The sequence below is a fragment of the Mustela nivalis genome (assembly GCF_964662115.1).
Source record: "Mustela nivalis genome assembly, chromosome: 1".
Classification (NCBI taxonomy): Eukaryota; Metazoa; Chordata; class Mammalia; order Carnivora; family Mustelidae; genus Mustela; species Mustela nivalis.
This window is the reverse complement of record NC_139020.1, coordinates 122,707,063-122,728,970: the sequence shown is the minus strand read 5'-3', so window position 1 is coordinate 122,728,970 and position 21,908 is coordinate 122,707,063. Positions and strand designations below refer to the sequence as shown.

At 44.3% G+C, this 21,908-nt stretch overlaps 1 protein-coding gene across 1 annotated transcript; it reads left to right on the top strand.

Moving 5' to 3' along the window:
* The first annotated feature begins 197 nt into the window (after positions 1 to 197).
* On the top strand, positions 198 to 19,673 carry CLDN18 (claudin 18). Its single transcript, XM_082683722.1, has 5 exons — positions 198 to 580; positions 11,381 to 11,545; positions 12,172 to 12,289; positions 16,412 to 16,522; positions 17,483 to 19,673. Exons 1-5 carry the CDS (start codon positions 361 to 363, stop codon positions 17,652 to 17,654), a joined length of 786 nt encoding a protein of 261 aa, XP_082539848.1. The 5' UTR covers positions 198 to 360; the 3' UTR covers positions 17,655 to 19,673.
* The last annotated feature ends 2,235 nt before the right edge of the window (positions 19,674 to 21,908 follow it).

Below are 21,908 nucleotides of genomic sequence, written 5' to 3'. Positions count from 1 at the left end.
TGGTGGCCAGTGAGCTTAAGGGACAGAGCCAGAGCCAGGGACCCGGAAGAGGCTGGCACGGCCTTTGTGCAAGGTGTCCATTCGAACGGCTCAGCTCTCAAACCAGCTGGGTCTGCGCAGCTCGACAGGACAAGTGCCTCTTGGGGCTGCTACCCTAACAAATGAAAAAATAATGCCCTTGAACCAAGAGTGAAACTGAACTATCTAAGGAAAACACTGTGAGCAAATACCAAGAGCTTAGGGAAACCATCTGATTAGGGCAGCCAGGCTCAGGAGCACTGCCCGCCCGCCCACACCCGGCTCAGGAGGAAGGCGCAGCTCGTCCTGAGCAGGTTGTCGGAGGGTGCGCGGGCTAAGGCCATGTCCACCACCACATGCCAAGTGGTGGGCTTCCTCCTGTCCCTCCTGGGCCTGGCCGGCTGCATCGCTGCCACGGGGATGGACATGTGGAGCACCCAGGACCTGTATGACAACCCCGTCACCTCTGTGTTCCAGTACGAGGGGCTCTGGCGGAGCTGCGTGAGGCAGAGCTCAGGGTTCACCGAGTGCCGGCCCTACTTCACCATCCTAGGCCTTCCAGGTAGGCCGGGCGGGGGACCGGCTGGTGAGGGCCGGGCAGGGACTGATCCGCGCTCCCTGCAGCACCAGGAGTGACCCTTGAAGCCTTGGCTCGGAATAAAAGGTGTGAATAAGAGAAGTTGGCCTCGTGACAGAGAGGGCTAAATCATATGGGAGAAAATTTGGAGAATTCATACTCAAGTCAAAGGAAGTACAGGGCATGAAGAAAAGGGATCTGTTCTTAGGGCATGCTTGGGATACTAGCATAATGGTCTTCAAAGGAGGAAATCATGGGTATGTATGTGCCTCTGACTTGCTCTTGCCTGTACAGACACAGAAGCAAGGAAGTAGGACGGTGAATATTTTCTTCTAGCCAAAAAATGTTGACTGAGAGCTCACTTTCTTTCATTTTCATTTCAATTCAATTTTTCTTTGAAAAGTTGGAGTCTCAGGGTGCCTGGGTGGTTCAGTGATTTAAAGCCACTGCCTTCAGCTCAGGTCATGATCCCAGGGTCCTGGGATCGAGCCCCGCGTCGGGCTCTCTGATCAGCGGGGAGCCTGCTTTCCCTCCTCTCTACCTGCTTCTCTGCCTGCTTGTGATCTCTGTCTGTCAAATAAATAAATAAAATCTTTAAAAAAGAAAAGAAAAGAAAAGTTGGAGTCTCTGTGAGTGCCAGAAAGTATATATTGCCATTCAATTATAAATACCCCTTTTCTTGCTTTGCATTGAGAAGTTCTAGTATGCACTCCTAAAAAACAACATATGCCAGAATATTATAAAGTTATAATTAAAATAATCTCACAATATAAATACAATTATAAATGTAACATCTTTTCACCCCTGAAGATGAAGTACGTTAAACCCCTACTTCTAATACAGATTATTATTTCAAACGTGCTCATAGGAACTTTGCATTCTAGATATCCTGGGATCTACATGTATTTAAAGAAAGAGGGTGAGCAAAAAGAAAATAAAAGGCCATTCTAACTAGCGGCTCCAAGGAATGGCCAAAGATATGAGTTTGGTGAGGAAATGTTAGGTTTGCCACTCTGAAACAAGCACCTTGTAAGCAGGTAGGTGGAAATAAATTTTCACGACACTACCTATATAGCACTTGAAATTGAATTATGAAAAGCAATGCAACTAATGTGTCTTCATTTTTGGAAAGAAATAGAAGATGTGTAACAGAGTAGAATTGGAATAATTGCTGCATTTTGAAAGCCACTTTTTTAAAAAAAAATTATTTATTTATTTGACACAGAGAGGAGAGAGAGAAGAGAGAAAGTACAAGCAGGGGGAGCAACAAAGGGAGAAGGAGAAGCAGGCTCCCTGCCTAGTAGGTAGCTGGAAACAGGACTCAATCCCAGGACTCTGGGATCAAGACCTGGGCTGAAAGCAGACACTTAACCGACTGAGCTACCCAGGCACCTCTGGAAGTCACTTGCACTGCAGGTCCAGCAGGATCACCAACTGAGACCTGCTTAGGGAAACAAGGCAGGTAGGACCTGGCCGCAGGGCAGATAGCCACAGAGGAGGTATTATACTGTGGTGCGAGGAGAGAGGTCAGAAGGCAGACGGTACAAACATGGATTGCTGAGCTGCTAGCCTCACCTTATTTTAACTATTAAGGGAAGGAAAAAGATGGACCTCATACTCAAAATTAAGGGATGACATCCTATGACTTCATACTGAAAAACCTCGAACCAGGGCCCCACAGAATTACCAGCCTCTCTCTCATTCTGTTTCTTTTCCACTCATGGAGCCCCACACCATCCTCCCTCATCATGCCCTCTGATCAGCCCCTGTCCTTCTTGCCTCTTTCATCTCTCCTCCTTACTTAGGCTTATATTCTTTTCTCCTAGAAGATCTCATGATTCTGATCATTCTCAAATTCTGTCTCTCCCTGGGTCACTGAAAACCAAATTAAAAGAATAAATTTTACTTCCCTTCTCACTCTTTGTCTTTCTCAGTCTGCTTTCCATCCTTCCCCTTTTTGGAGTGTTTACTCCTTTGACTACGGCAGATGGTCAGGTAGACCTTCCAGTCACCAGCTTCTAGTTCTCAATTCTTATCTCCCGAGATATTTTAAAACACAAACTTTCCCATGGATTCCCCGTTCACATAAATTCGGGGCAGAAATGAAAGCCTGATGCCCACAGCCCCCTACATGCTTCACCTTGCCTGACTTCTCTCTTAATATTCCTCTGCCCCCAGGCTGTGCTCCTTCCTGTCCATCTACTATACCATGAACTTGGTCCTGGATATCCATTGCCCCCAATGCCAAAAGCCCCCCTCCACCGCCCCACTGCCATCTCACAAATCTTCTCATGTGCAAGGTCCAGCTCAAATATGACCTCCACTGTGAGGCCTCCTCACATGCTCAAATTGAATAGGATCCCACAAATCTCTGTGACAGACCTAAGGCACACGGACAGCATTGAGCGTATCCACCCTCGTGACACTGCTCACAATTTTGAAAAGCTGAAAAGCTCCAGGCAGCCCTCACACAGGTATACCCCCAGTCCTTCCTGCCTGGATTGGGGTAAGAGGATTCCATCAAAAGCCAGGAAAGACATTTCTTGAGCCTGAATTGCCAAAAAGGAGATACCTTAAATAACTGATAATGTATGGCCATGGAGTGCAGATTTAAGAACAGTTGGGCCTCCTGCAGCAGAAGTGACCAAAATGTAAACTGGTATCCCATAATATATATATTTGTTTGGTGACTTAAGATTTGGCCGACTTGGGGTGCCTGGGTGGCTCAATCTGTTAAGTGTCTGACTCTTGATTTCAACTCAGGTCATGATCTTAGGGTCCTGAGATCGAGAGCCCAGAGATGGGCTCCATGCTGGGCTGGAGCCTCCTTAAGATTCTCTCTCTCCCTCCCCTGCCCCCAACTTGCACCCTCTCTCAAAAATAAAATGAAATAAAATAAAATAAAACAAAACAAAACAAAAAATATTTGGCTGACTAAAGTAAGGGATGGGCTGGTAGATTGTCATAAGGAAAAGGGTAAAAAGATACTCCAAAACTAAAGGCAGAAACTAAGAAGATGGAGCAGCCAGAGAGGAGTCCAGTGGTGGACATTTGTGGGGCTTCTGAGGAAGCAGAAATGGGTAATATTAACCACCCAGGACTTAGCACCTAGGGGGAACTTGGCCATCAAGAATAACCGCTGAGGGCGCCTGGGTGGCTCAGTGGGTTAAGCCGCTGCCTTCGGCTCAGGTCATGATCTCAGGGTCCTGGGATCGAGTCCCGCATCGGGCTCTCTGCTCAGCAGGGAACCTGCTTCCTCCTCTCTCTCTGCCTTCCTCTCTGCCTACTTGTGATCTCTCTCTGTCGAATAAATAAATAAAATCTTAAAAAAAAAAAAAAAAGAATAACCGCTGAAAGCATTTTCTTGAGGATGACAAGGTGCGTAGGGAAGAGAGACTTGAAGCAGAGGATCTGAGTGAAATGCCTTAAAACAGAAATGAAGGTTGCAGAGAGTTTAATTTTGACCTAGAACTCAGAGGAGTACCACCCTCTAGCAGAGAAGTAAGCTTTAAGGTATATAAAAGCATGAGGCAGGTACCCCTGTAATATCTGAGTTAGCAATAATAAAATCACTAAAAATTATCCACTTCTTCCTAAGGACAAGCTCTTTTCTTGCAAAATGTCACATAACCCTTCATTCATCTGATTAAAATGTATCACATTTATTTAGAACTTACAGCCACAGAATAATTTAATTCCATTCAACTGGCTGTATTATGTAACCAAAGATAGACCAATGACATGAGTGTTGGTGGTAACAGAACTGTTTACCTGTAAATGACCAGCTCTGTATGAAGAATAGCCAAAGATTCTTTCCAAACAGTTAATGCAGCATGTAGTTCTCCAAGGACAGTGCCCAGAAATAAAAACAGTTACCATTTATTGGACTGCACATAGACCCTCCAGTTTAATCTTCACAGCAATACAGCAAAATGTGTATTAGCTTTGTTTTTATAAAAGTGGAAACTGAGGCTGAGATAGGGAGACAAAGTAAGGTGCCCAATTTCCCATGGATGGAAGATGGCAGAAGCAGGAAATGAACGTGAGGCCGTAAACCTTCCAAGTCTGTATCTCTTCCCCTGCCCATGCTCAGGCCCTGCTTCTGCATTCCAGCTAGAAGAGTCTGCCTTTAGAATTGAAGAGAGTGCTCTGCACTTGTACACCAGCGCCTTGACCCGTTTATCATCACAAATGCACAATTAGGAGTATCAAATTTAAAGAATGGATGACTTGTGTATCATTCCCTTTCCCCCACCCTGGAGACAGTGGGGGTAGGGGAAAGGGCAGTCCAAGAGCAGGGTAGAGAGGAGGCAAGGACCATGGCCCTGGTCCCATAATGGCATCATGGTCAAGTAATGTTTTCTTTTTTTTTTTTTTTTTTTAAGATTTATGTATTTATTTGAGAAAGAGGGCAAAAGGAGGGGCAGAGGGAGAAGAGAGAGAATCCCAACCAGACTCCCCACTGAACACAGAGCCTGATGGGGCTCCATCCCACCACCCCAAGATCATGACCTGAGCCAAAATCAAGAGTCGAACGCTCAACCAACTGAGCCACCCAGCCACCCCAAGTAATGTTTTTTCTAATGTGTTTGCAAATATTTGGATTGAATATGGTGCTGTGGTAGGGCCCTGTGATAGAGGCAAGTGAGCTGGGATTAAGAGCATAGCTTGACCAGGTACATCTCCTGACCTTGCTTTCCCCATCTGTGAAATGCCTCACAATAAGGCATCTGTATGAAAGTGTTCTGCGAACCATTTACAAGATCTGGCTCTTGGTGTCAATAAATCATTACTGCCCTGTCTACAACACCCACAACAGTTAGGACACTTGATCTTCCGGGGTTTTCTCCTTCTCCAAAATCAAGCATCTTTTATGAATCTTTATGCAAAGTAAAGATTATTTAGGGACCTTCTTTTTCTCCTTTCAGTCCTCCATTCTAACTATGTTCTGGGCACATCATTGGTTTCCAGCCCCTTTGCAGGCACTGAGGCTCTTTTTTTTCTTTTTTCATACAACTGGCTGCATTTGCCCCTTTCTATTGCAATGTGAAAAAACAACAGCCACTGGAAAGCTAGGGAGTTTCCCATTAACCTATTGATCTATTTACACACACAGGAATGGGGTTTTTTCACAAAATCACCCTTAGCCCAGAAAACAATTCCACAAAATCTAAAGCAAAAATCCACAAAGGAAAAAAATATGAAACTGCTTTTCAGCATCCTTTCCAAAGGAGCCACCTGGTTTATTTCTCCTTCCTATTGGCTGACTACTTCACATGAAGCAGTAATAATAGCATTTGTAATCCTATGAAACCAGGTGTGCTCCAATGTCTGGTGGAAGAAACTGGCCCCAAGAGGGCAAGTGGTTATGAGTTAGTTATACACTTGAAATTAAATCTGGGGGAGCCTCTTGGTTTTGCTCAAGATGCTTTCTCTTTCTTCCCAAAAGAAACATATTTTAGCCCAAACAGGTCTTTTTCAATATGTGGACAAATATCTAAACGTGCACACTATTGTGTGTCTGAAGGAGATCCCACAGAGAACTGAGCACACATCTACAAAGCCGGAGAGAATCTGTGCCTGCAGCATGAAATGAGGCTGCCCGCCCCATGCAGACCCAGGAATCAGAATGCCTCCCCAGCTTGTGACTGCCAAGGCTGTTGCTTGGAGAGCATGGGCAGCCACACAAAAAGTATCATGCTCCAGCCCAGGCCAGTCAGTGGTGGGCACCATTTCTTAGCGGGGACGCACGTGGCCAGAGTCACATCGTTGGACCCCACCTGAGAGATGAAAAGGAAGAGCAGTGAAGGTGGATGCCACCCCCCTCACCCGTCACCTGCCCCCTCCCTCATTGCCAGTCAGATCTTGAGCCCATTTTTCCTGATCTTCTCCCCCACAACACCCCCCACCTTGGTCCAGGTCTTATTCTTCCTTCTCGTCTCAAATCTTCTCCCCTCCTGGCCCCTCATATTCCTGCATGCATGGCTTTCTCAAATCCTCAACCGTATTTTATCAGCATGTGACAGGATTCAGGTTTATACCATGGGTACCAGCCAAAGCCATGTGGGGCTGAAGAGAGAGAACTTCTTTTCTCTTCTCTTCTTTTCTTTTCTCTTTTTTTCCTGATATTTGCTGAGCCTGGCTTAGTTCTGTGCTGGTGCCAAGTAGCATCTGGTGCTCACAACATCTTTTTGCAAGAGATAGCTCTGTCCCACTCCAGAGCTGAGGAAACTCGGCTTCAGTAAGGTTAAAAGATTTGCCTAACAACACCTACCTGGCTTCACATTGTTCTGTAGAATTTCATGAGATACAAAGGACTTCCATATTGGTTCCCTGAGATCTCGGGAGAATCTAGGCCCTTCTATCTTGTTTTGAAGGACCTTTTCTCTGAGGTCTAGCCTCAGACTTCCCTCCTCTGGGCTCCCCTCCTTTGGACTCCTCCATCAGCCCTCCCTGCCTCCAGTTTGAAGCCACTTTGTGTCTGAGGTGTGGGTCCTCTCTAACTGCCCCAGATCACACCTTTGTCTTATAAGCCCCACTCCCCAACACCCCAGCTAGCTCAGGGATGACAGCCACTGGGGACTCTTTCCTCTCAACTCGTCATTCTGAGCACCTCCTCCTGAGCCCTGTGGAGGGCTGTTTTCCAAGATTACTCCTTGAAATTTTGTGTTATTGAACAATTAAATGAAAATCTCTAGGGGTGGAGGCAAACATTAACATTTCTTTAAAATTTCCCCCAGGAGATGCTAAGGTACAACCAGGGCTGAGAACCACACCCAAAAACACCCTGCCTGTCAGTCCATAGCTGGTTTGGGGGAATTAGATATTTTGCAACTGGGAGGGAACACTGAGTTCCCATTTTTTCTGTTTGCTTCTTTCAGCCCTGAATCCTGCCCACCCTTCAAGCCTGATAATGCCTCATTGTTCATTGGAAAGAATGCTGTAGTCACACCTTTGGTGCGGGGAATCAGTCTACAGAGTCGTTGACTCACCTGTTATCAGCTGATAAGCCTATATGCCTCTTGCTTAGAATAGCAAATAAGAGACAGAATGGCTAAAAGAGAAACCTACCTCCTTTGGGAGCAGTTTCTCTGGTTACCTATATATGAAGAATTAGAACTCCAGATGGTAGAATCTTCCAACTAGAAAGGAGGTCACCCCCATGCATGTCCATGGTCATTTCTAGGCTTAGGGGGTTTCTAGCAATGAGTGGTGGAGAACATTTCCTCCTACTTTCTGGAACCTGCCCCCACCACAGCTCCCACTCTCAGAAGAACCCCCCAAGGAATCTCTAAAGCAAGGCAGTCTTTGGTCCATCCATCCAGGTCCAGGGTTGGGACTTGGACAGTCATCCCACAAGATATAAAACATAAAACATGAAACAATGTTGTGTCTTTTCCAAGCACAGGTGCCATTGTTCATCCAAAATCCAGAGATCAAGAGAGCAGGAAAGAAACGAGGCCTTGTCATGCAAACGTGACTCCACAGAGGCAAAAGGACCTCTGAGAGCCTGAAGGCAAAGGCTGACCAGGACAGGCTGCCCAGGGCTCCTGTACCCAAGGGCTCCCGTGGCATAGCAGCAGCAACTCTCCCCATGAGGCAAGCCCACCGTGCTTTCACCTCCCACTTGCCAGTCTCACCGCCATTCTAATCCAGCAATGTCAGGCAAGATCATGTGCCTCAGCCACGGCCACCTGGTGTTATGTTTTCCAGAACAAACATTAAAACTACTCAGTCAAAAGAGTCCATGATTCCACCCTCACCAAGAATCCAGCAGAAATGTAGAATGAGGAAGGGACATCCTTTAGCTTGCCTCATTAATATTGTTTATTTGGTTTTTATTTGTTTGGTTGGTTGGTTGATTGGGTTTTGGCTGTTTTAACCAGGTGCCCTGCTAGGTGGTTCTCAAAAGGGATAAGTGATTTTGTTCTCTGAAGAGCTTAAGACTTAAAATGTCAGAATGAGAGCAGTGTTTAAAACCTCCAACCGGATTTTGGGTGGATTTGAAGCTCACGAGAGGCCCATGGGGACAAGATGAAGGGAAAGTCAACTCCCTTTCTCTTCTCATATGTCCAGTTTTCTGGTAATAACATACACATTAGTAGAGCCTGAAGGATATTTTCTCAAGTCCAGCGCTGCTGCCTGGATGTTCTCTCCATAGTTGTCCTGAACCAGGCTTGTAGTGTAATTGTATGTGTTAAAGAGAACTAGAACCATATCATGAGCAACTGTGGGTCTAGAAAGTGGGTCTATTATTACTTAGCCAAGGTACTCCCAAAGTGAAAAGAAACTTGAGGTTCAGGATTTCCTGAAAATATGGATTAAGGATTTCCTTAAAAATATGACCTTCCCAAGACAGACATTGCTTTAAGGCAGTGATTATTTTTTGTGAAACTTTATACCTCCTATGGTATCTGAAAAGTGTTTTGTAGAGAATTTGAGCTTTAAAATATTCAATGAATGAATGACTGAACTCATTGATGAGTTGTATGATTATGTGACATATGGCTATGAGTATATACCAACATATGCTGGATGCAAACACAAAAATGTAAAGGAATACACAAGTAGATGACACATGCTTATATTTGTTAATAAAGGAATGAATAGGCTGTTTGTTCCCAGTCTCCCACAGGGCCAGCCAAGCCCTTGAGCAAAGCTTCAGAGAACATAGGTGACACTCTAAAGCCCTTCTGTATTAAGAGTGGATCCAAGGGCCACTCTAAAGGCCTTCCTGAGCTCTCCTTGCCCTACTGGGGTCAGCACGGCTCTGGCATGAGAACTCAGCTGTAATCTCAAGATGCCAGTGTTAATCAGTTCAGTTTTCCCAGGAAAGAATGGTCAGATCCTACAGGATTGACCCACACCATAAACCAACACATTTACTCTGCTAATATAGTTGCCAATGGGACCAAGACTGATGATGGTTGCATGTAGAATTCTCTTCTCAGCAGAGAAGCAAAGTTAAAATCAGAAGTTTGTTCAGGGAGAAGAGAATCAGAATCAAATGGAGTAGAACTAGAATGGCTGGATACCATCATCTCCATACAAGAAGACACCCTGGTGAGAAGGTTGCCTGGACTTCCATTCCTCAGACAATGCAGAAGGCTCTTGAATGAGTTCCACATGATCTACCTCTCCTTTTTCAATAGACTTCATCGATTGCCAATTCTTCCATCTGACCAGCTGCTTTGTGATATGCACCTCAGAGTGAGTGAGCTGGCAGGTCCAGTGATAAAGGCCATATTTCAGACAGAAATCTTCCTGAAGAGATTAGAGAGAAACTGTTCCCAGGAAATTCCTTGTCTTGAGAGTCACATTTAGAAATAATCTCCTGGGACAGGTTATTCCCTGAGATGATTTTTAGAGACTATTTCCTTGTACATTCTTAGCATCCATTTGAGGGGATGATATTTCACGGCTGAGTCTCCATGTTTGGAGGATACATTCTCTTAGGTGCTTACAGATCACCTGACCTTGATGGCAGCCTGCTTTTCCAGGATTAGGTACCTCAAAGTGATGTACTGTGATGGAGAAAGTAACCATTTTGGAATGGTTCTGGGTTTGACCCCCAGGTCTTGCTTGTTCCTTGGTATGTGTCCTTGAAGCTCTCTAACCTCTGACTCTCAGTTTCTTCAACTATAAAATGGAGGTAATCATATCACCCACAATGCAGGGTTTGTTTTTTTTTTTTTTTTTTTTTTACTGTGGATTAAGGTTTTTAATGTCTAAAAAGCCACTGATAGCTTTCAATCAAAATGTAGCAACTGGCTACATTTGCAATTGCTTCCCACAATTCTCCAGTTCTACTCTATTAGAAATACCCATGCTCAGTCCTTTCCCTCTGAAGAACACCAAGGACTCATTTGTCTTTCTTTTGTAAAATGCATTATGCTTATAGTGGGCATGTTTAATGACTGTTTTTCCCCACTTTGGCATAAGATCCATGAGTGCAGAGGCCATGCTGACCTATTAATTATGGTCATTCCTGTGCCTAATCAGAGGGGCTCAGAAAAAAACTGTTGGGATGAGTCACTGCATATTAAGGACACACTAGAAACCACTGTGGATATATCTGGAAGGGAGGTCACTGCTGGAGAAACCTACAGTTTCCATTGCTTCCAGAGAAGGGAACTGATGATAAACTGGTTGTGTTGAAAGGCCTGTGATTGAGACATCAGGCTTTTCTTATACACCCAAAGCCTACGACTCATCCTGACTGTAATAGTCCCTTTGCAAAGAGACAAAAATGCGGTGCCCTTGGTATATCACCTAGTAAACTTGCTCATCACGTGCTATAAAAGAATATTGGGTTTTCCTAAAATGGACACAACAATACAAAGCTTTGAGCCCATATGAAGAGACTAAAGGAGAAAAAGTTGGGGTTAGAAATCAAAGTCACACAGTTTTACTGTAAGTTCTATCAATAATTTTTCATGTCACTTTGGTCAAGCCATTTCCTCTAAGTAGACCACAGATTATCAAGCTTTAAAATGAGGAAACAGAATAGATCAATTCCACTGGCTGTCCCAGCTCCACAATGTCCTCATTCTACAGACAACCATGGCCAGGTCCTTCAACAATCAGAGGATTATGCATATGGTTTTGCATCTCTCACAACTCCACGTCCCCTGGCGATGGCAAGGGTCACAGCTTATGGATTTGCTATTTCTTGGGAATTTGGTGCTGGTTGATTGTGATTGCTTTGTTTTACTGAGCCAAAGCCTAATCAGTCATGTGGAGGTGGCCCTACCTGCAGCTCGTGTCTTGTTCCTCCTTCTGCAGCCATGCTACAAGCAGTGCGAGCCCTGATGATTGTGGGCATTGTCCTGGGTGCCATCAGCCTCCTGGTGTCCATCTTTGCCCTGAAGTGTATCCGCATTGGCAGCATGGAGGACGCCGCCAAAGCCAACATGACACTGACCTCTGGGATCATGTTCATCATCTCAGGTAAACAAGGAGCTAAAGTTCCCTCTCTGAAATGGGCTTCTGGGAATGTCAAAGCTAAATCATTCTGGCAGAGGAAACACGACTTCTCTCTACTGAACATGACTGGACCATGAATCAGAGCTTTACACACTGGGATTCAAGATCTGAGATTAGGGCCCAGTTATGCTGTACAGAATTGTCATGAGTGTTAAGGTCCCCCTTAGCTGCCACCCCACTTTATTAGAAGAGATTATCAATCCTAAGGTAGTCATGTGACTCAGTCCCTAAAGGCATTATTTTGGTAAGACTCTAGAAAAATGATTTTAAGGGAAGAGCACTTAACATCATGAAAGGGCCAGGCCCAAAATATTTGTATTATTAATCCCTTGTCCTAAGATGACTGGAAAATCTCTTTCTGCACACATACAAATCCTTCCACAATTAGCAAGATAAGAGAGTCTAAGCACCTAACACAATGTCTAGCACATAGTGGGAATTCAAGAATCAAGGATTGGATTAGCCATTCTGTTACAGGAATGGAATATTCTGCATCCTGCTCAGCTAAACTTCTTTAAGCACACATTGCCTCAGAAACATTGTGATCCCTTTAAAGCTGACTCTGGAGCTTTCTTGTTCTTGGCCCACAGGTCTCTGTGCAATCGTTGGAGTATCTGTATTTGCCAACATGCTGGTTACCAACTTCTGGATGTCTACAGCTAACATGTACACCGGCATGGGTGGGATGGTGCAGACCGTTCAGACCAGGTAATCTCCTAATCTAGTCTTAGTATTCTGTGGTGAGTACAGTTGTAAAAATCCTATTAAACACATATGCCTAATGTGACTGTCAGTGCCTGAAATAGCAAAAATTTATCAGAGGCAACCATGCCATATCGTAAATCAACAATGATCTGTAAATTCATAAACTTCATTTCAGTGAAATATCCTTGGTGCTATGACTTGAGGCTGAGCTGACATTTGCATTGAAATACAGTGACAGTACACAGTATTTATCTAACACGCTTACACAGGCCCCATTGTGGTGGCAATGAAACAGGCACTATTAGCCCAGGCATGTAAATGAACCTCAACCTGCATCTCCAGGCCATGACAGGAACCTGGCTAGGGACAGGTGAAAGCTTGAGTAGAACTGAGCAGAGTGCAGTACAGGTGTGAAGAGTAATATTATGTTTCTTCCTTGTACAGCTGCATCTTCATTTCATTCATACATGTATTCATTCAACAAATGTATGGAGCACTTGCTGTGGGCCAGGAACTGTTCTGAGTGCTGGGGATAAGACAAGGTCCCCATCCTCATGGAGGTTGTGGTCTAGCTGAAGGAGATGAACCCCCATGATAATTTGGTGTCTAAAGGAGGATAGAACTTCTAAATGATGGAAGAGCAATTCTGAAACCGATGTTCATTTAACCACTTCAAAGAGATGTATTTCAAAGCAAGAAGCAGCAGCAAATTCTTAAAGAAGAAAGATCTTGTACTGAGTCATGTAAATATTATATCTAAGTGACCTGTCATCAGTGGAGTGGATACACTAGGTATTCCTCCAGCCACACCATCATGGGATACAAAGCGGGGATGAGGTTGGGATGAATCCATTAATCTCTGACTCCCTGGAACTCCAGTCCCCATCCTTGCTCTGCTTTGTTTCAAGAGAGGAGGAAATGATCCCCATAAGCTCTTCCCATCCTCCTATATGATTTTTCCATTATCTCTTGGTTATAAGGACAACTTAGAAGTATGCTGACCAACCCATTTTGGTTTTCTGGGAATTTCGCCAATTTAAGCACTGAAAGTCCCACATCCTGAGCAACTCTTCCTTCGTGGGCAAATCAGGATGGTTGGTCAGCCTACTTAGAAGAGCCCACCTTATCTGGAGTATCTGGGTGCCTGGGGCCACTGTCCCTGCCTAGAGGGGTCATCCACCCAATGGCACCTAGGATTAATGCCTCCATCATTCTCCTACACCATCTCCCTAAAACCTGCCCCATCCCTTCGGCAGCCAACTTATATTCTGAGATCGAGACTATAGTATTCTGAGAGTCCTCCTGAATGCCTTCCTCCATGGATGGGCAGCAGTTTTTCCCTTTCTTCTGTCTTCTTATCCTATCTATCTACCCAGAAATCACCCAGGACAGTGCAGCTTCCAAGAAAGGCCTTGGCAGTCAGTTGAAGGGACTTTCTGGTACCCCATTGGGCTTTCTGGTATCCCTTCCTCTGCTATTGCTACACTGAATGTACCTGAGCTGCAAACTGCCTGCCTTCATGCTATACACAGCTTGCGAGATATGTTGTATTAGCCTACACATTGCACTTTATAACCTGCATTAATCACCAACTTTTAAAAAGTAGAAGTGTGTCGTAGATTGGGTTACTCAGAAACAGATCCTGTGAAACAGATCCCAAGGCTCTGTTTAGCGATTTATTAAGGAAGGGGAGACTGGGTAGGAGAGAGGAACCCAGGATAGAAAAGGGAGTAATTGCAATGAAGTCTGGGACTCAACCCAATCCTGGGGAGCTGTGAACAAAACAACCTCCGAGTTGCCCTGACTTCAAATTGTCACACTTCTGCACTAGTCAGCCTCTGTGCTTGTGGGTGAAATGGCTCCAGGGACTGTACCAAAGCTAAAGCTCCCGGGGGGAAACATGGGGGCTGGCAAGCAAAGGCAAAGACCACAGGAACTGAAGAAATGATTAAAGGAACATAGGGGACCTGGGTGGAGCACCATTAGTGCTCTCTACAAGGATATTTCACAACACACACACACACACACACACACACACACACACCCTGTTTTCCCAGCTTCTTGCAAGAAAAAAAAACAGATCTGACAGTACTAGGCCCTCATCCTCTATGACGACAATCTCTGCAGTTAAGAGACGAACGCCCTCTTAGCAAGGACTCACTCTCTCCAGTTTATCAAATGTCCCAGCTCTGAGGTCATTTATCATTGGGCTTGTGGGGTTTTTTCCCCAAAAAAGAGAGCTAAGAAAGTGAAATATTTTTATACCCAACCCACTTCACTCATTTAAATTCCATAGCCATCCCAGTTAAGTATTTAAGTTTGCTGACCTTAACCAAGAGGTCTAAGTTAAAGAAGGGCACCTCATTCCCCCTACACAGAAGATAGAATTAGCTTCATGACTAACAATGAGGGCTTGGGAGACAGAGGGATCTGCATTTGAATCCCAGCAACTCCTTCCTGGGTCTTTGAAAAAGTTGCTTAGCCTCTCTGAGCCTCTGTCTCTTCATCTATAAAATGGGAATAATAAATCCTGCCAAATGGGACTGGATGGAAGAATTAAATAAAATTGTGATAAAAGAGTCCATCACAGTCTCAGTAAGGGCTCAATAACTGGAGCGATTTTTGTCATCATTAACATTGTGCAGTCACTCAAACATCCGTAGGGGTATCAAGGACAGGATTTCTGTCAGGGCAGAGGGACCAGGACTGCCCCCAGGAGATTCACCCAGGGGCTGAAGAGGAGTCCTAGGAAGAGGTCAGCTGTTAAACCCCTAGCTACAATGGGGAGGACCAAGGGTGGGATGAGGTTCTTCATTCCAAGCCAACAGCACTCAAACCAAATGCCTGTCTTTTCCTAGTCCAAAGGAAATAAAAATAGCCTACAACTAAATGTTCTCCCAGAACTTTTTCAAGCCCTGAGCTAAGTCTGCCAGCTCTGCCCTTTACATTACACTTGGTCATCCAGCTTATATTGCTTACTTTGATCCTGCTAAAATGTGTATACTTTTTAACCACATCTAAAGTATCTTATTTTCTTGGGTTGCAGAGGTCTGCACACATTTCTGTCTTCCAAGTACTGGTATAATGTTCTTATTTTGTGATTTGTAAACATACGAGTGATTCACAGTGTTCTACAAACATCCCCATGATCCTTAATGAGCCCAAGGGGAAAACCTCCATGGGCAGGCATCCACTGTGCTGAGCTCTCCCTTCCTGTGAGATTCTTGGAGATGAAGGGAAAGTTACCAGCTAACACTGAATTACCCACTGACTTCCTAACAGCTTTTGGGCACAGACTCCACTACCCACAAAGGTCCATTTGGAATGAGAATTATTTTATTTTCAGGACACCTGTTCTCAGACAATCCTGCTGACTTATGAATGAGGTAACCAGTCCCATGGAGGCATCCCTCCTAGGAGAAGTGTACCAGCTTTGGAGGCAGATGACACAGGTTAAAGTTTCAGTGTGGGCTCTAGAACAGAAGCACTGGGAAGGTAGAATCTGTGTTCCCTATGTCCCAGTGCCAGGGCAGTGTCAGGCACATAGTAGGAGCTCAATAAATACGTGTTGAACAGATGCATAAACAATGAATGGAAGAATGAATGGTCCCTTCACACTAGTTCTTTCTGAAGATGATGCTCCTACCTGCATGGGCAGTTTCCAGGGTACTTGAATTAGGTAAGATGACAGTTTATTGGCCCACAGGAAGAACTCAAGGGGCCAAAATACCTTCAGAAATAATAACTTCAGACTGATTCCACGTCTCTCAAATTCCTCTTGCCAAACCTTTAAGACACTCCCTAATGCCAGTCGGGAGGGAGGTGGATTTCCAGAGATGTTTCTCTGAGATTAGAGACTTATAATTAATTCCATGCCTGAGTGATGCTAGGGGCCAGAGAATCCCACTGCCGTTTGGCTGACTAGCTTCCGTCCCAGTTCTGCTCTCGAAGGCACCTCATTCACTTGGCCAAGACCCAAAGGAGTGTGTGTGTGTTCAGTGGCATGGGCGAGGATGGGTGTGGAAGCCGCAGGAAGGGACAAGAGAGGATGGGTGTGGCCAAGTACAGTGGGTGGAGTCTGGAGGGTTGAGTGGCCCACATTCATTGCTTCATTTCCCCCCTCAGGTACACCTTTGGTTCGGCTTTGTTCGTGGGTTGGGTCGCTGGAGGCCTCACACTAATTGGGGGTGTGATGATGTGCATTGCCTGCCGGGGCCTGGCGCCTGAGGAAACCAAGTGAGTCTCCCCATCCCAGTGCAATCAAACATTTAATCCAAGTCCATTTTAAAGTATAATTTGGAGCCACAATGATCAGTCTAGGTTTATGGATGAACTTATTAACTAAAGGATCCTGAACCCTCTCTTTTATGGGGAACCTAAAGAACGAAATAGGAATATTTCAGCTGAGTGGATTTAGGAATGATCCTGCTTGAGAGAAAAAAATATCCCCCCCACGTTCCTTCTGACTTCAGGATTCGATGGTTCTCAGCTGAAAGCAGTCTGCCCACCAGGGGATATTTGGCAACAGCTGAAGACTCCTGATTCTGGCAGCAGCTTTGCAGTGGGGCAGGGGTGATACTGGGATCAAGTGCAGGGGGTGTGGGGGGGGGTGTTGCTGCTAAACTTCCTGCAATGCACAGGAGAGGCCCTCATGACGGAGTCCTCTGTTCCAAAATGCCAAAGTTTTGCTTCAGAGAAACCCCACTCTACTGGAGCTGGGAGACCTGGATCCTGGGCCAGATCTACTGCCAACTAGTCCTGTGACTTCTAGCAGGTTATTTGCCTTCTCTGGGCCTCTGTTAGGTCATCCATAAACTGAGCAGATGAGAGAAGAGTGGCTCCATGTATGTGCCTTCCAGCTTATAAATTCTGTGATTTTTTTTTTCTGGCATAACCATGTTCCCCCCAGACATTGTTTCTGTTTCAGCTTCATTTTAATTGATTAACAGAGGAACTCACTAGTCATTCATTACCAGCTCTAATACAAAACAAGAAATTCTGCTCCAGTGCAGAGGCAGAAAAACCAGTGTCTCAAAGCCTAGAGTGACCAGCCATCTGAGTTTGCCCAGGACTAAGGGTTTCCTGGGATGCTGGACTTTCAGTGCTAAAACCAAGATATCCCGGGGCAAATGGAGTGGGTTATCCTCTTACCAAATACATGTGTGGTCATGGAATGTTTCTTTTTTTTTCTTTCAGCTACAAAGCTGTGTCTTATCATGCCTCAGGCCACAACGTCGCCTATAAGCCCGGAGGCTTCAAGGCTAGCACTGCCTTTGGGCCCAATAGCAAAAACAGGAAGATATACGATGGGGGTGCCCGCACAGAAGACGAGGTACAGTCTCATCCTTCCAAGTACGACTACGTGTAGCACTCCAAGACACCTCGGCATGGGCAAAAGAATCCCCCAGTTAGAATGCACTTGAAAAACAAGGAAATTTTACCTTGACTCCTGATTGCTTTTGACTCACAGTTGAAAGTTAGAAAAACCTTGATTTCACCCGTGAGGTGGCCAGATGGTCTGGGCCACATGTCTCTATGTCTCTAATGTTCCATCACAAAAACAGCTGAGTTATCAGACATGAATTAGAGGCTACCGTTCACAGTTTCCAATCCCCTATTTTTTTTTTAATTTAACCTTTCTAATCTGATGATAGACTGTGGTTTGAATTCCTATCAGACAATAGCCCATCGATGATCTATTTCCTAACTCATCCCCCAGAACAATTCTGCAAGGAAAAAAGGAGAGTCCATCAAAAGACATCATTTCCTGCTATTTGATTTTAACCTCCCCTGCCAACTTGGCTACTAATAAACACTGATTGGAGAAGAGGTGATAGGGAAAGATATTTGTTATGTCTCCAGCTCATTATCTGAGTTTTCTTACACTGTGATCTTGACATTACCTGGACCAAAGCAATTTCAGTTTAAGGAAAGCTTTCTGCTTTTGCTGGCAACTGCTAATTCTAGTATAATGTACCCAGGGGTCTCCTGGGCTCCCCACTGCAAGTCCTCTTTCTGTCACAGGCCAGAAAGTGTCCCTAGAGGAATGAGAAAAGGATATTTGTGGGTAATCTGAATATATGTGGTATTCTCAATATAGTTAGAATAAATATTAGTGAAACAATACACTGAGTTAGCCTCACCCCTGCACATGAGTAGAAGAAAATGAAAAAATAATTGCTTTGGTATTGTCTATATTGACTTTGTAAAATCAGCCTTAAGTTTGAATTCCATTAAATGTTCACTGATCCTAAGTATTTCCCTTTGAGCTCTCCAGGACTATGACTACACATGATAGATACAGTGTAACTCTGTAAAAACCAAATGATGAAGCTGAAGGAATGAGTTGAAACCAGTTCTTTCAAAAGACAAGCCCAACTACAAAGTGATGAGCCTGGATGTAATGTGATCCTGCAAGTGACCCCTATGCACACTTGCATGGCTAGAGGTCATTGTCAGTTGACAGGAGCACTTACTAGGCACTGTGGTCAGCTTTGATACTCAGAGAGCTCTTCCCTTCACTAACTTTACCTACAGTGGTTGGACCATTGGATGTTCAAGAACTGAAAGCTCTTGACAGCCACACACCTTCCCTGTGTTCACATGCCTGCTGCAGAAAGCCTGAATTCCTTCCAGGCCACCAGAATTCCCTCTCAGCACCAGAGCCAGAATAGGTCCCCAGGGAAGTAAAATTAGAGCAGTCTCTCAAAACTACCCAATCAGGGAGCAGCACTGGCACTGGGGGAATCTCACCATTGGGTTATTATTTGGGGGGAAAAGTCCCTACACCAATAGTGCATGTGAAAGTGGCCTCCAGGGATTTGGGTGACTATTCATAGAGGTCTTCAGACTCAACAGAGTATGTCTGGGAGAAACCAGATCACAGCCCATTAAACAGAGAGGAATTTTGTTCACCAACATACAAAGCAAACTCAAGAGACCCTTCTCACTGAGTCCGCAATGGTTCTAAGCTACATCAGATACAGTATTCATGGAACTCATTGCCTGAGATGGGATAAAGGGTGGATAGATAATTCAAGGAAAAAAACAACAACAACAAAAAAGGCAGAGATTGGAGAAGACAAAACTGAACAACCAAGGGCATGGAGATTGTGAGGGTTCTCAGGATTTGACTTGAAGGCCATGGGCACAATGAGCTTTCTTTACTACCACCAGAAAGTCACTGGTCCAGTCTGAGGCACTGAGGTGTGGCTCAGCTGGGTTTTTAATCAGCACATTCTCTACCCAACCCTTTGTTGTATGAAAGCTTCTGTGAGTTAGACTGTGCTTTGTAATTTTGTTATTGTTGCTCTAGCCTATTATATATGCATTGACCATTGACCTGCATGTTTTGTGAACTAAATATTAAAATTACTATTATCTCACATTTGAATAGCTCCTGCTTTTTTGTCCTAAGCTTCAGGACGTGGAGGGGGCGTGTCTCAGCACTTCAAAGTTGAGGGCATCTTCTGGAATGTTTCTGCTTGCAGAATCTCCCTGCTCAGCAGTAGCCTGGCTGACTAGAGGCCAATGAGGTCTGATTCCGCACACTCAGTGGTTCCTGCAAGTTAAGAAGCCTGAATCAAAAGGACTTTTCAGAGCAGGCAGGCATGCAGCATGTAATCCAGGGCCACATTTAGCCTGTCTGACCCTCAGTGCACCAGCCTGAAGTGCCTAATGTCATTGGCCTGCCCACAAGCTAGTAAAACAGAAGAGCCAATGCCTATCTTAATGCTGTCAAGGGCTGGCTTCACCAGCTCAAGTTGTTATACTCACTGAGGCTGAATCAAGCTAAGAAACATGACCTGTAGAGTCATAACAACCCAACCACAAACCCAGACCACCCCACTTCCCAGCTGTGTTAGCTTGAGCAAAGCAGTTAATCGTTCTGAGTCCTGGTTCTATAGAATGAATATAATAGCCATAATGGTATAATGCAAGTAAAGGACATATTTAAGTGACAAACACTCAACTTGTATAACTTTAAGACAAAGAGGGCATTGACTTAGGTAACTAGGATATCTGAGGCCAGCATTGGTTTCAGGCATAGATCAAGGGATAGATCAAGGGATATGACCAAGATTCTACTTTTTTTTCTGTCTGTACCTCAGTTCTCCTTTCCTCTCTGTTGGTTTGCTTCTCAGGCAGGATGTCCCCACAGGATAGCAATGATGGCTGCTCATATCTCTAGGCATATGCCATCTTTTTTTTTTTTTTTAAAGATTTATTTATTTATTTATTTGACAGAGAGAAATCACAAGTAGACAGAGAGGCAGCCAGAGAGAGAGAGAGAGGGAAGCAGGCTCCCTGCTGAGCAGAGAGCCCGATGTGGGACTTGATCCCAGGACCCTGAGATCATGACCTGAGCCGAAGGCAGCGGCATAATCCACTGAGCCACCCAGGCGCCCGGCATATGCCATCTTTCAGCTGGAGTATCTTGCCAAAAGGAAGTATCTCTTTCCTGATATCTGTAGGAGAAAAAAATTCTGATAAAACTTATTGCACTGTTTGAGTCATAGCCACCCCTAAACATCTTCATATAACCAGAGCAGTCATATTTAGCTTAGCTGAGCCTGGGTCCCATAGTCAAAATATGGAGATTTGTCATATCCCACAAAGGACTCAGAGTCCTTAGAAATCAGGCAAATTCATTGCTTTGCCTCATTGTTACCCCTTTGGTTGAACCTGATCTCCAGGAACAGCTTCAGAGGCACAACCTCTAAACCTCTCTGACCAATTACCAAACAGCATAGTATTTATAGTACAGAGAGGGAGGATCTGAGTGATTACTCTAGTTTTCCCAGAAAATGGATAATTAAGACCTAAAACTGAGCATGACATTACATTCCATTTTAAACTAATACTCAATAGTAAAAGCAGTACTGCTACCTAATGATGAGATAAGATGATATCCGTTAGCCACCACCACCACAGGGTTGCTGAAAGAAATCAAACTTCTTCCTTAGAGAGCCTTTAGGGACAGCTGAATCCTGTGTGGAGCCAAGGAACACACAACTCCCTTCATAGAAAACATCATATTTTGTTCTGTAAACTTAGATTTTTGGAGGAATGTAAATATAATGTTATATCTAATATAAAAGAAAGCTAAAAATATTTGTCTTTTAATTGAGCAAACCCCTGTTATTTAATTTCCCCTAAGGAAATAATCAAAAATATTTACGCCCAAAGATATATATCAATTGTTTAGACTAGTAAACCTGAATCCAAATTATTTTTAAAGTGGTTGCTTCAGGTTAGGGATATGATAATGATACTTTTTCTTTATACTTTTCAGTATAAAGAATATCTTCACTTTATACCCATACCCAGAATAAATTCTCCTTTCCTGAAGAGACATTAGAAATGAAGAAAAAAAGCATTGAATGATGATGAAAGATCACTTTGAGCCTTAAAAAGAGAGACAATTATGAATATTAATATTACCTCATTATCATCTGTTTAGATCTAGAAGATCTCCGACATAACTTCACATACTTTATGAATACTAACTCAAATCGTCAGAATAACTCAGGAGGCAGGTACTATTATGCCCATTTCATAGATAAAGAAACCAAGGCTCAGTAAGGTTCTGTCTTGCCCGTGTAAGGTCATAACTGTCCTG